The 13162-nt window shown below is 34.0% G+C and overlaps 1 protein-coding gene across 2 annotated transcripts in view; it reads right to left on the minus strand.

Moving 5' to 3' along the window:
* LOC132519473 (bifunctional heparan sulfate N-deacetylase/N-sulfotransferase 4) overlaps positions 1–13162 on the minus strand; it is a 240359-nt gene that overhangs the window by 140859 nt on the left and 86338 nt on the right. For both annotated transcript variants that reach the window (XM_060147411.1, XM_060147410.1), the window contains exons 2-3: positions 10830–10917; positions 2631–2785 (exon numbers count right to left, since the gene is read on the minus strand). In XM_060147411.1, the coding sequence (XP_060003394.1) occupies positions 2631–2785; positions 10830–10917 (243 nt within the window). The remainder of the gene's footprint in view (positions 1–2630; positions 2786–10829; positions 10918–13162) is intronic.

A 13162-nucleotide genomic window follows, 5' to 3' on the forward strand; every position in this document is an offset into this window, starting at 1 on the left:
TGTGGACTGATGTCAATGATCAAGGAATTTTGGAATTGGAATTGATCAGTGGATTATCTGGCCCCGTGCTTTTGGTTGGCAGATGAGTTGATTTAAGTTAATTATCTAAAAACTCTGTAGTTTAGAGTGAAAAAAAGGAATCATTACCATCTCAGGGGAGGAAACCGAGGCATAAAGATATTAAATGCGTTGCCAGCTATATTAGAACTTGTTACTAGCTGTCAGGGATAAAATTTAGCCTGCTAATATAGTGCTTTCCACTACCCTATCCCATCTTGATACTGTTGAGGGTTTTGAAGTGTCATCTGGGCACGGAAAGATAATAATTTAATAAGAAAGAAATACATTTCCTGGCTCTTTGAACAACACACATATTGCCATCCTAGGTTTACAGTTAAAGGTGGGGTTCTGAATGTCACCGCTTGAAGAATCTTGAGAAGTTTTATTGAGCTCAACACCAGAAGGAAAAGGACAATGTCATTTCACTATGTGTGTTTAACGGACTTCACTTTAGTTATCATATTTTGATTATGCAACATATAATAAGATATTTTTCTTACAAAGTATATTTATAGGCTTCAGTCTAGTTTCTAGCCACCAACTAAACAAATGTAATTGTTCTGAATGGACTCTAAATAGCTTTCAACATTTCATTACAAAGCAATTACATCTGAGTCTTTCCCAGTGCTCTCAGCATGGCTTTAAAAAAAAACAGGTGAAATCAACCATTATGAAATATAATCTACATGCCTAAAAAGCAAGCCTTCAGAGTGGGAATGAGGTGGGGTGGGGGAGGTTTAAGCCAAAAGATAAACACAGTCTATTTTCAAGGTAACTGCACTGAGAGAATTCAGCATGCTTACTCAAGGTAAGTTTATTTTTTTGAAAAAGGAATATTTACTTAATTTTCCAACGTTATGAAGCAGTACAAAATTTTTAGACATTCCCCAAAAGTGAGTGAGGATCAAACTTTTATAAATCCATATTTTGAAAAATATTTGGCTTTTGTAAAGTAAGACAACTGCATAATTGTCTGGATTTAGAAATATCATAATTGATTAATTAACACACATTGAATACTTATTGTATTCCAGGCACTGCTCTAAGCACATTATACATTTCCTCAAAACAGTCGTATGAAATAGTTGTCATGATTATTTTCATTTTTACAGATGGGGAAACTGAGACACAGAGTCTAAGTAATTTTTGTTCAAGATCAAGCAGCCATTGATGGAAGGTCAGGATTCAAACACAGGAAATCTGGTGATTGAGTTAATGATCTTAACTGCTTTTTATACTCCCACACTTACTAGTAAGGATCCTATGTGCAGATTTGACACAGTCCTGGAGCTTTAGAGATGGAAAGAGGGGTGAGCCACTAACATAATAGCTAGGCATAACATTATTAAATATCATTGTACTCATATGGCCTTGGGTCTACGCCTCCCAATTTGGCTTTTAAAAAGTTAAACATATCAACAATCATACAGTGCAAATGAACTGTTTATTTTAAATGAAAACTTGAAGACAGAGATTTTAACTGGGGCCCAGGGTCTTTGGGGAATTCACATACCCCTTGTGACCAACTGCCACACTGTGTGAAGATGTGAGAATATGCATCTGAGTATTTTTCTGGGGAAAATATTTCTTTCATTAGATTGTTAAAAGGATACATGATTTACTTGATATCCAGCACAGGGGTGGACAGACTTTCTCGGTAAAGGTCCAGATAGTTAATATTTTGGGCTCTGTGGGACATATAATCTCTTTTGCAACTACCCAACTCTGCTGTTGCAGTGAAAAAGCAGCTGCAGACAATGCATAAAGAGAAGAGTTGTGGTACTGTTCCAATAACACTTTATTTATGGACATTGAAATATGAATTTTATATAATTTTTATGTCACAGAATATTACTGTCTTTGTTTTTCATTTTAAGACGTAATTTAGAGAACCCCAAACAAAACTATCTTAGTTCAGGAACAATAAAAAGCAAGCAGCAGGCCAGATCTGGCCCATAGGCCACAGTTTGCCAACTGCTAGTCCAGAACAGTGGTTCTCAAAGTGCAGTCCCAGCAGCAAGGGTATCCTCTGAGAATTTGTTGGAAATGCAAATTCTCAGGCCTCTTGGACAATCTACTAAACCAGAAACTCCAGGAGTGGGCCTAGCATCTGTGTCTTAAAAAGTCTTCTAGGTGAAAAAGTTACATGCTAAAGTTTGAGAAGCACTGATCTAGAGCCATTGTTCTAATGATTCAATTTATCCGTCTATTTATTCACCCTTGCAACAAATACTTTTTGAGACGGCAATTATCATGTACTAGAAATACAATGGAGAAAGTACTATTTTCCCTCTTCATAGAATAACCCTTCCATAAATCAGGAGATGGTAACTCTCTGTCAACGACCAATTTTTCTGAAATACATTTTACAGCACATCACGACCCAATACAAATACACACACGTGCCTGAAACGAAATAATACAAAGCAATGTGTACCCTTAATGCTTGTGATGCACTCTGGTATCTTCTGTTTCATTCTATATATTTCTATTAGATTAAATCCAATAAATTGATTTTACAATATATCACAACTCATAATTTGAAAAATTCTGCAATAAAATGTGCTCACCAGTGCAAATTCCTTGTTGAGAATCATCTGCTCCACTAAAGATGACTCATTGTGGAAGAGATGGGGCTGCATGTGGCTCCACATGTGAGGAAACCACCAGAACTCATCCACAGAATGAAGTAAAAGGTCATCTCCTTCATCCTCCTCTTCAGTCCCTGTACAGCATATAAAATGGCTTAAGTGAAAATTCTATATTAGCTAAAGGTTATGCTTGTCATATTTTTGTTATTCTTCTTGCTCCTGATACATAAATCCGATTTTGTGTTGTTCTAATAAAAGAGAAATGACCATACCCTAAATTACATCAGAGGCAATGCGGGTTGGGGGGGGGGTAAGTGCAGATAGTTGTTTAGATTTAGAATTTAGGGGAATTTTATCACTGACATTGTTTAGAATAGCTAGCATATGGTGGTAATAAAAAAAAAGACCGAGTATTAGTCAATTTATTTTTGTTTTAAATTCATTAACTCTTAATTCTCTCCTTTGTTGCATACATAGGGGAAGCGTAGTCAAAGGTGATTATTCTTTTTACTCTTAAAAATATTTCTGCATATGTCTAATATTGAGCTGAAAAATCTTTAAATTTAATTGATGAAGTTTGTTGATTTTTTTCTGATTATAAAATAATATGTGCTTACTGAAGAAATGTGAGAAGGATAGACAAGTGATACATAAAACTCAAAAACAAAAAACCAAACCAAACAAAAAAACATCTTCCAGAACTAACCCAGTGGAAACGTTTTGGTATCTTTCGTTAAATCCTTTTCTACTTATTTTTTTAAAAGTTGAGGTCTTACTGTATAAATACGTTTGTGTCCTTACATTTTAAACTTACCATTATGAAAAAACATTTCTCATTTTGATATAAATATTTTATAAAATGTAAACAATAAATCTATTAACACAATAGAAACTTGACTTGGGAATTTAAAACTAATATTAATTTCTCATCCTCTATTAGGAAAATTTGCTAACAATGCCCAATGCATACAAAAAAGTATTTGTCATGCCACAAGTGAAAAAAAATTAAACAAAGGAAGGAAAAACAACATCAGCAACTTAGTTCCAAGGAAATTCACTATGTTGCAGGCTATCCAAAAACATTTTCACTGTATGAATTCATAGTTTTTGTACAATTTTACAACATTCAGCCCAATTTTAAAATATTCTGAATCAATAGCATATGAATTGATTCCTATGTGCTCTCTAGATACTTAACTAAATAAATAAAGTAACAAATCCTGGCTTACAGTGTGAGGTATATTTATTTGGATTATTTTTTTTAAATTGGAGTATGTTTTATAGGTGATTTTATATCCTTTACTTAGATAAATATTAAGGAAAATTTTTAAAAGACTCTTCTTTAAATATTCCATTTGAGGGCCCTATAGTAAAGATTGCATGAATCATGAAGTAGTGCCATGAAATGGTTAAAGCATATATTTGTTAAAGCATACATTTGGCTATGTGATCTTGTATAAGTTAACTTCTTTGAGTCTTGGTTTCCTGGTTTAAAAATGGGGAAATGAATATCTATCTCACAGGCTCTTGTGAAGAGTCAAGGAGATCAATCTATTAAAGCAGTTAACATTGTGAATTGCAGATAGTTAGCATTCATAAACATTAGGATCAGTTTCTTCTTAAAAATAGTATCTACTGGTTTATACCTGTGGCGTTCTAAATTTACATGTTTCCACACGTTATGAAAAATGTTGCCTGCCTATATTATTAAATTCTTGAAGTCAGAGACTGGATCCCTTTAATATGCATTGTATCATGCCACTTCCGCAGGAGAGTAAATAAGGGAATAATTTAATTCAGTCTTAATATATATAGTCAGTGAATTTTAGAGCCTTCATATGTCTGCTTAAGTGCATGTCAATTCCTGTGTGTATTTATGTATATGCAACATTCTTGGTATATATTCCATAATCCATAATTCTCAAAAGGTGTAAGGACCACCAAGTTTAGTTAGTATTTTGGCAGTTACTGCTATAACAGTTGCTACTATATAAATATATAAAAGGTAAAGAAACAGGACTTCTGAATGTGATAAAGTTCTATGAATTAGATAAGCAGACAAAAATTCTTAATTTTTGTTAACTTGAGCCAAAACTGTTAGTAATATAGACTTACAATTCATTGGCTTTTGTTACTATATTGAGAATTTCAAATATTGAAATCCAAATGAAGAGAAGTTTGTCACTTCCTCAGATGGATTTTAAGTATGAAGTGTTTATGCCACAGACCAAGTGTCTCTCATGGTCATAATTTAGCAGACTAAGGCATAGATTAGAAAGGGCTACTTTACTTTATGTCACATGAGATGAATGAATTGATCGTTCTCCCACAGTTCTGTTGTGCTTTGAATATACAATGTTTGAGAAATGCTTCCATTCACTTTAAACTCTATAGATTGTTATTGGAAGCGGCAGGAAGCACATAATGCATACTTGACCAAGAAAGAGGTCAATTACTCATTTAAAGAAAATTTTGCCAACTATTGATATAAACAGATGTATAACTGATCCTAAAATCTTGGTGATTTTTATACCAGAGAGTGTGTTAATTTATAAGTACTCCTCACAAGGTTAACAGTGATATTTAAAACCTCTTTTTTTACTCCTAGGATTAATTCCCTATCAGCCTTTCTCTTATTTTATACAGGTCATATAATTCAAAGCCACATAAGCCTAGCTCATCACACTAGAAATTGCTTAATGAAAAATGTGATCTCAAGTCATGCTGAGGGACCAAAGAAGAATTTCAAATATTTTCAAATATAGCTAAATTAAAATATTAAACTTTTGACTCCTTGTATACACTTATTTTTTATACCTAATTTATGATTAAATTACACTTGAGAATAAAATTTACAGTTCATACATGACTATATTTAGCACAAGTTCTAGTACATTAAGGTGTCTATGTTCAAACTGAGCCTTTCACTTCTAACCTGATCTAGATTCAAATTTACATCATTGTTAATTAAAAATATGGTATTTTTTGTTTTCATTTAAATGTTATATCATTTTGCTTTACTGATTCCCAGAGGATAAAAGTATTTTAATTCAGAAGTAAAATATTTATGCACTCATTTCTTTGTTTCCGCTCTTGGAGGATCTGTGTTATGAGATAATAGCGTGCTTCAGAAGTTTTTAAGTCTACCAAAATAAGAATAATTTTAGCAAGATTTGGGCCATAGGTTAGTTTCCATAAGGCACAGTTGTGACATTAAAATGAGATACATAAATGAATGCAATACATCGTATCAAAGAGAAAAACTCTATAACCATCCTGATAGATGCAGAAAAAGTACTGGAGAAATTCAACAACCATGCACATATATATATATACACACACACACACACACATATATATATATATATATATTATTTTTTTTTTTCGGTATGCGGGCCTCTCACTGTTGTGGCCTCTCCCGTTGCAGAGCACAGGCTCCGGACGCGCAGGCTCAGCGGCCATGGCTCACGGGCCCAGCCGCTCCGCGGCATGTGGGATCTTCCCGGACTGGGGCACGAACCAGTGTCCCCTGCATCAGCAGGCGGACTCTCAACCACTGCGCCACCAGGGAAGCCCTTTGCACATATATTTTTAAAGTTCCTCAGCAAACTAGGAGTAGATGGAACTTCCTCAACCCAATAAAAAGCATCTACAGAAAAAAATCTACAGCTGTTATATTTAATGCCAAACTAAATGTTTTCCACCTAATACTGGGGACAAGGCAAGGATGTGTGATCTCATCACTTTCATTCAGTGTTGTAATGGAGATCCTTGCCAACTCAATAAAAAGATAATAAAAGGCCTACAGATGTGAAAGGAAAAAGTAAAACTTACTTTATTCGCAGATGACATGATTGTACGTATTGAAAATCCTAAAGAATCTACAATAAAAACTATTATAACTAATAGGTGAATATAGGAAGACTACAAGATTAGTATTTAAAGAACCATTTGCTATCTGTATACTAGGACAGTGAACAATTACAAAATAAAAGTACAAAACGCCATTCACAATAGTATCAAAAAACATAAAATACCCATTAATTTAAGAAAAATGTCTAAGACCGCTACAATAAAAACTACCTTATTATTTCTGAGACAAAATTTTAAAGCCCTAAATAAATAGAGAGGTATGAGTGTTCATGGATCAAAAGACTCAATTTTGTGGCTAGATCAATTTTCCCTGAATTATCTATGGATTCAGATTCTAAAATAAATCTATAGATTCATAATCTTAGGAAGCTTCTTAAAAGAAATTGATGGATATTTTAAAAACTTATAGTGCTATAAAGCAAAGGACCTAGAATAGGTGCTGAAAACTAGAAATAGAAGCTAAAACTATAAAACTTCTACATGTATTATAGATCTCACAATACATCGTTATCATCTTTGTTTTAAACTGTATGTTAAGTTTTGAAGAAATTTAAAAATGAAATAACTTCTTTTGTATTTACTCGTAAAAAAATCAGATACATACAGTTCCATTGTCTGCATTATCAATTTTGTACAAATGTTTGTCTTATATTTGCTATTATATATGAAATATTGTAATTCCTCAAAAGCAAGAAGAGGTGTCTAATTTTCTTTGTACACTGTACCTGGCACAGTTCCCTATAAGTGGGTATAGAATAAACTCATTTTAAATAGCATACTAAATGAAAAGAATCATTTGATGATGAAAATTGATTACAAGCTATCTGCATTTCCAAAACTGGAAAATAAAGCCTGGGGAATAATTCAATATTTTAAAATAATATTTGATTTTTAAAAATGCTTTAGGGCTTCCCTGGTAGCGCAGTGGTTGAGAGTCCGCCTGCCGATGCAGGCGACACGGGTTCGTGCCCCGGTCCGGGAAGATCCCTCATGCCGTGGAGTGGCTGGGCCCGTGAGCCATGGCCGCTGGGCCTGCGCATCCGGAGCCTGTGCTCTGCAACGAGAGAGGCCACAACAGTGAGAGGCCCGTGTATAGCAAAAAAAAAACAAACCCAAAACTTTAAAAAGTAATAATAATAGACACTTACATAGCATGACATGCTATGCACTGTTCTAGACAAGAGAGATATTATTATTCCCATTTTGGAGATGTGGAAATTGAGGTACAGAAAAGTGATCTGTTTATGTTCACATAGCTAGCGAAATGTCAGAGACTAGATTTAAACAAAAGCAGGCCATTTCCAATGTCGAGTCCTTGAGCCAATATATTATACAGAAAAGCAAACAAAAGAGAATAAATGTAACACTGTTTTTTACTTTCATGTTTAAAAGTTAATAGTTTTATATAAAGATCTGTTTTCTTTATATAAAAATGACCTCTTATAGAAAAGACCAGTATTTATTCAATTTGTAAATACTATACGAGGTAATTGTTTGATTCATATTCAATTCATTATTAGTTAGAGAATGGCAATGACTGCCACCAGAAATCATGTCTACAAAAAGTATTTGTAGCCTTCCATCCCTACAAGCCATCTTAATCTTGTAATGTCTCCATTTTTCAATTGAGTTTTCATTGTGCAATTCCAATCATGCTTTAAATATTTCCAGACTAAAATATTTTACTCTGAACTCCATGCTTTTATTTTTTTACTTTTAATCAACAGCATGTCCTTCCCCTTTCAATTTGGCACCCATGAGTGACTGACTTTTAGGGAAGGCTTAGTGATATGTCCTTTTTGGGTGAGATTGTTTTTAGCATGTGAAGGACAGAGAAACTGAACAGGAAAGAATACATGGAAAATACAAATAAGTGAAGCAGTCTGAGAAGGCAGAATCTATCATTATTACAGTGGGCATATGTGATTAAATGTCTTCAAAACAATGAGGCTCATCAATCTGTATCTTCATGCATTGGGAAATCAGATCATCCCGGGAGAGATCTGAGACACTCACTATGACAAGGCCATCTTCTCATGGTTACACATCACAATCAAGTGCATAGGTGAGGAAAATACTTTTCTGATTTGTTAAGCTTGCGACAGTTAAACCTCCATATAGGAATGTGACTAGAAAGGGGAGAGGCATGCTCTCCCCATGGTGAGTATCATCAATGTTTAACTCCACTCTGGAAGAAGCCTTGATATCCCCGAGTGAATAAATAAGTACTTAATGTATACGACTGCACCCTTGAAAAACGTCATGGATGCATTTCAATGATTCTACACATAAAGTAGCAAATCAAATAAAGTTTCATATTTATGTGAAGGTAATTAAACTTCCAGGACTCACAAATTTATATATAAAACTATAAATACATATATATATGTGTGTGTGTGTGTGTATATATATATATATATATATATATATATATTACTTAGTCTCTAAAGTGAGTTACCCCACAGCATAACAGGATAGTGTTTCTTCCAGTATTTTTATTAGGTTAGTACTAACATAAAGAGTCAATAAGGTCCATTTAAGAGATATAATACCTTTTTTTGTTATTGTTGTTTGGTACCTTCCTCCAACAACCGTCCCCGTGATATTTACTAGTGTGTTGTTCATTTCCTAGTGGATGTGTAGTGTGTACATGTTTGGGATTATAAAAAAGAAATGGGAAGTGTTGTAACCTGCTATGAACATTAATGCTGCAAATGTCTGGCAGGTTTAATAGGTCTGAATATGAAAAGTATATAAAAGCTGAGGCTGTTATCCAGATATATTTCAGCCTAAAGAATGGCTTTACTTACCCTATACAGCTATTTAAGACAAAATAGTACTGTTTGTGTGTGAACTCCAAATAATCCCATGGTTTTTTTCCCCAGCATGAGTAGATACAGCCTTTAGAGCTACCTGCTTTATAACTTCATAGTCGGTGATTCTTAGGTCTGAACTCATTTCCTGAGGGGGCTTTTGAAAAGGATTTACAACACCATGTCTATTTTCAAAATTGTAAGCTAGAATTGCTTTGCCTGTGCAGATGTGATGACCCAAATCTTTCTCTGCAAAACATCCTTTTAAAATACGCAATGATTTGATTTATCAACTGGTCTAAATACAACTTTTCCTTCTATTACTTTAAACAGATTTACATGTTTCAGAGCAGGAGGAGAAAAGCATTAAAGAAAAGCCAATAAGACATTGCTACTTCAATATTCTAATAAACCATGCTGAGCTTATTTGGGTAAACATTAAAAAGCCTCTTTGGGTAAATGAACTACATATATGATAATAAAAGACTACCTTTGCATGGGATATTTTTGATGAGTCACTAAACTGCATGCATTCATAGAGAATACTATGAAATGTTTTCACTAAGATACTGTGAAGGAAGAACGATGCAGAGTCCTAAACAAAGCATTTAGCTTTCACCAGAGATGCAGAAATCGAAGCAGATAGTAGGTATTGCCCTAATACAGTCTGTAAGACACCATTTTGTGCCATTTTTATTATTACTATCCAACAATCACTTTTATGCACATAGTTTTCTCTGTACTAGTCCCTGACATTGTAATTTTGCTATTCAGAAAATAAGAGTCAAATTCTGGAGGTAAAGATGGGTAAAGAGGTGAGAAATATGAGAACATGGAGTAGTGCATGAACACCGTTCACATTCTGAGAATCTGTTGAGAGGCTGAGACTGAACAGAAGTGTAACTGTGACTAGATAGACATGGAAAGAAATATAAACCTGATTGTGATGGTATTAATGTATGTTGAGCCAAATCACTGTAATATTTTTAAGGAAAATCCTGCAAGGGAAGGTAAATTAAGCAAGATGATTCAAAATCTATTAAATTTCTTTGAGGCTATAAAATTCCTCTCTTATCACTAGATGTTTTCAAAAGGAAAATAATACATACAAAAATGTCACCTGGATTGTCCTACAATTTAAAAACACTGTCCATTATTATTATTATCATGTCATTGTCATCATCATCATCATCGTCATCACTATGCTTCCTACTTAGACTATGCTGACACAAGATGCACAGACACACTTAGAACAATGGTTATAGTTTCTTTTACTGAGTTGACAAAGTCAGTTCTCTTCCTCTTTTGCCCTTGATTCTAACAGTATTTGAAAAAGTAAACAAGTTCATTGATTTTGGATTTGGCTACTCATAATGCACCCAAGTTTTTCCCATAATCAGCCTGGATATTCTATTTCTCCTACTTATGAAACATTAAAAATCCTCTCTCCTATTTATATGTAGCTGCCTGAGAACACAAAGCTCCTTCTTACCTGTGTGGTAAAACTTCCCTGAAAATCCAAGGTTGAAGGTAAAATTTGCAACCTGAGTGCGCAGTAAATTTTGAGTCTCTAGTAATGCCTGAAATAAATAAGAAATTAACATGATTTTAGAAAAATAAATATGAAGATTTGGGATGCCTCTTTTTCAAAAGTGTATGCATGAGTGAAACAAAATGTGGGCTTTGTTGCTTTTTGGGTTTTTGATGGCTACTGGTACGTATTATAATCACTATTGTTATTATTTTTACTGAAGGTTACGAATTATGAAGCAGTTAAGTCCTAAGCATTTTATAAGTGGCTGAGAGGCAATTCTCTAACCACACAGCACTGAAATCATTTTTCATTTCTGTGTGAGACATTTCTTGAATTTCAGATTATCACACTTCTTTTCCTTGGGGAAAATTTTTCAGAATTGTTGGATGCAGGCAGGTCCTGTATTTGTTGGTAAAGGATAAGAAGTTAACTTTTGTTTGAGTAGTAACTGAGTATTCTACTTAACTGTGCAACCTCTCCTATCATTTTTAAGGCATAATTATTGAGTTGAAAGCTTGGATTTTTACTTTACAAACTAAACAGCAATTTTTATACTTTATAGGACGGTAATTACAAATGAACAAGGAAAGGACAGGTAGGAAATGGGTAATTCCATAAAGAAATATTCTCTAAACATTGCAAAAATTTTCCTAATTTCTCCTTTTGGAATTATTCTATGTTAATTTCTTGTTTGTAGACAGGATAAGAACATATTATTAAGACTGATTTTTGTTACTACTATCCATCTTTTAAGGTAAATAAAGAGTCAAAGGTTTAGACAATTTCTTTTGAGCATTAGTTATGGTGGCTAAGCATTTGCTTCAAAAATTTGTGAACCTAACTTTTTATTTCCCCAGAGTTAAGAGGGCTCTCCGGCAAATTTGTAAAGAAAAAAAAAAAAAGAAAGAAAGAAATGACCAAATAATTAAAAGGTTGATAAGCTATAGTTTCTGGTTATCCAAGATTACAGTTATACTGCATGTAATTCTGGCTAACTTATTTAAATATTATCAATTCAATAGAAAAAGGAAAAAATAGACCTAGTAGTTTGACTCAGTTATATAAAATATTCAAAAAAGTTCTCATAAAAAAGCAAACTAGATACTAAAAAGAGAGTAGAGTTAAAAATAAATAAATTTATTGAACTAGTTGAGCTTATTGGTAAAGACTGTAGAATATAGCTTTAAAATTAAAAAAATAAAACGATCATGCATCCTTTTTTCTAAGGGAGTTCCTTTTTCTGGCACTCTTGTTATGTTCAGTGCACAATCCCTGAGCTTTCATATATTGAAATCGTTTTTTTTTTTTTTAATTCTTCCTTTCCCTGTTCTCCTCACTGCTCCAACCACATCCACTCAATTTTCTACCTCTGGGGTCTTGAAGGCATTCTTTATTCCACATTTATTTATCCACCATCCATTCTTAAATTCAGGAAATATTCCTTGTAGGTGGATACAGTGTTGGGTTTGGCAAGTATAGTCTCTGTAACCTTGGTCTTTACTGAGAGGGAGAGAGCTATTAAATAGAGGGTCCCACAAATGTGTAATTACAAATCATAATAAGTGCTACAAAACAAATCTAGAGCATGTTGTGATAGATGCAATAAGGGATTTAATTTAGACTGGGGAAGTGGGCCTACACTTGATGCTTTCTAAGGGGCCATTTTATAAAGATCAAACGATCTATTTTTTCCCAATCAGCTTGCTACCACTTTAGGCAGGCCTTCATGTCTTTTTCTTGGGCTTTAAAACACTGTAGACTGCTAACCATATTCCCACCTTCCTCTATTCTATTTTACACTCTGCAGTCATGCTAACATCCTAGAAGCAGTAAATGCACTTTACCCTTGAGGTCAGGCAAGCCATTCACTTAATGACTCAGCTTGGTCGGTCATTTCACTTCTCACAACTTTCCCCTTATCTGTGAAATGGGATCATGCTTAACACTTGTTTCACACTATTATTGTGAAGATTACATTGTATTAGGCATACAAAGTGCTTAGCTAAGTGCCTGGTACATAGTAAGAACTTGATAAATGCTGTTAATGATCACTTAATATGTCATTCTCTTCCCACCAATTAGGTATAAATGGTGACTTCATATTTCCATATTAAGCTACCTACATTGGTATTTCCCCAAATCACGCTGTCGTCTGCACTATTCCCCACCTCCTACATTTCTCCATGTTTTTCTCTGTTTTTTTGGGGGGGCGGGTGCTGGAAAGTGTCCAGTTGTTCCCAATCTCATTTTCCAGTCCCAACCCATTTTTAAAGATCTGCCCAAATGGCACC

Source organism: Lagenorhynchus albirostris, chromosome 4 (assembly GCF_949774975.1).
Source record: "Lagenorhynchus albirostris chromosome 4, mLagAlb1.1, whole genome shotgun sequence".
NCBI lineage: Eukaryota > Metazoa > Chordata > Mammalia > Artiodactyla > Delphinidae > Lagenorhynchus > Lagenorhynchus albirostris.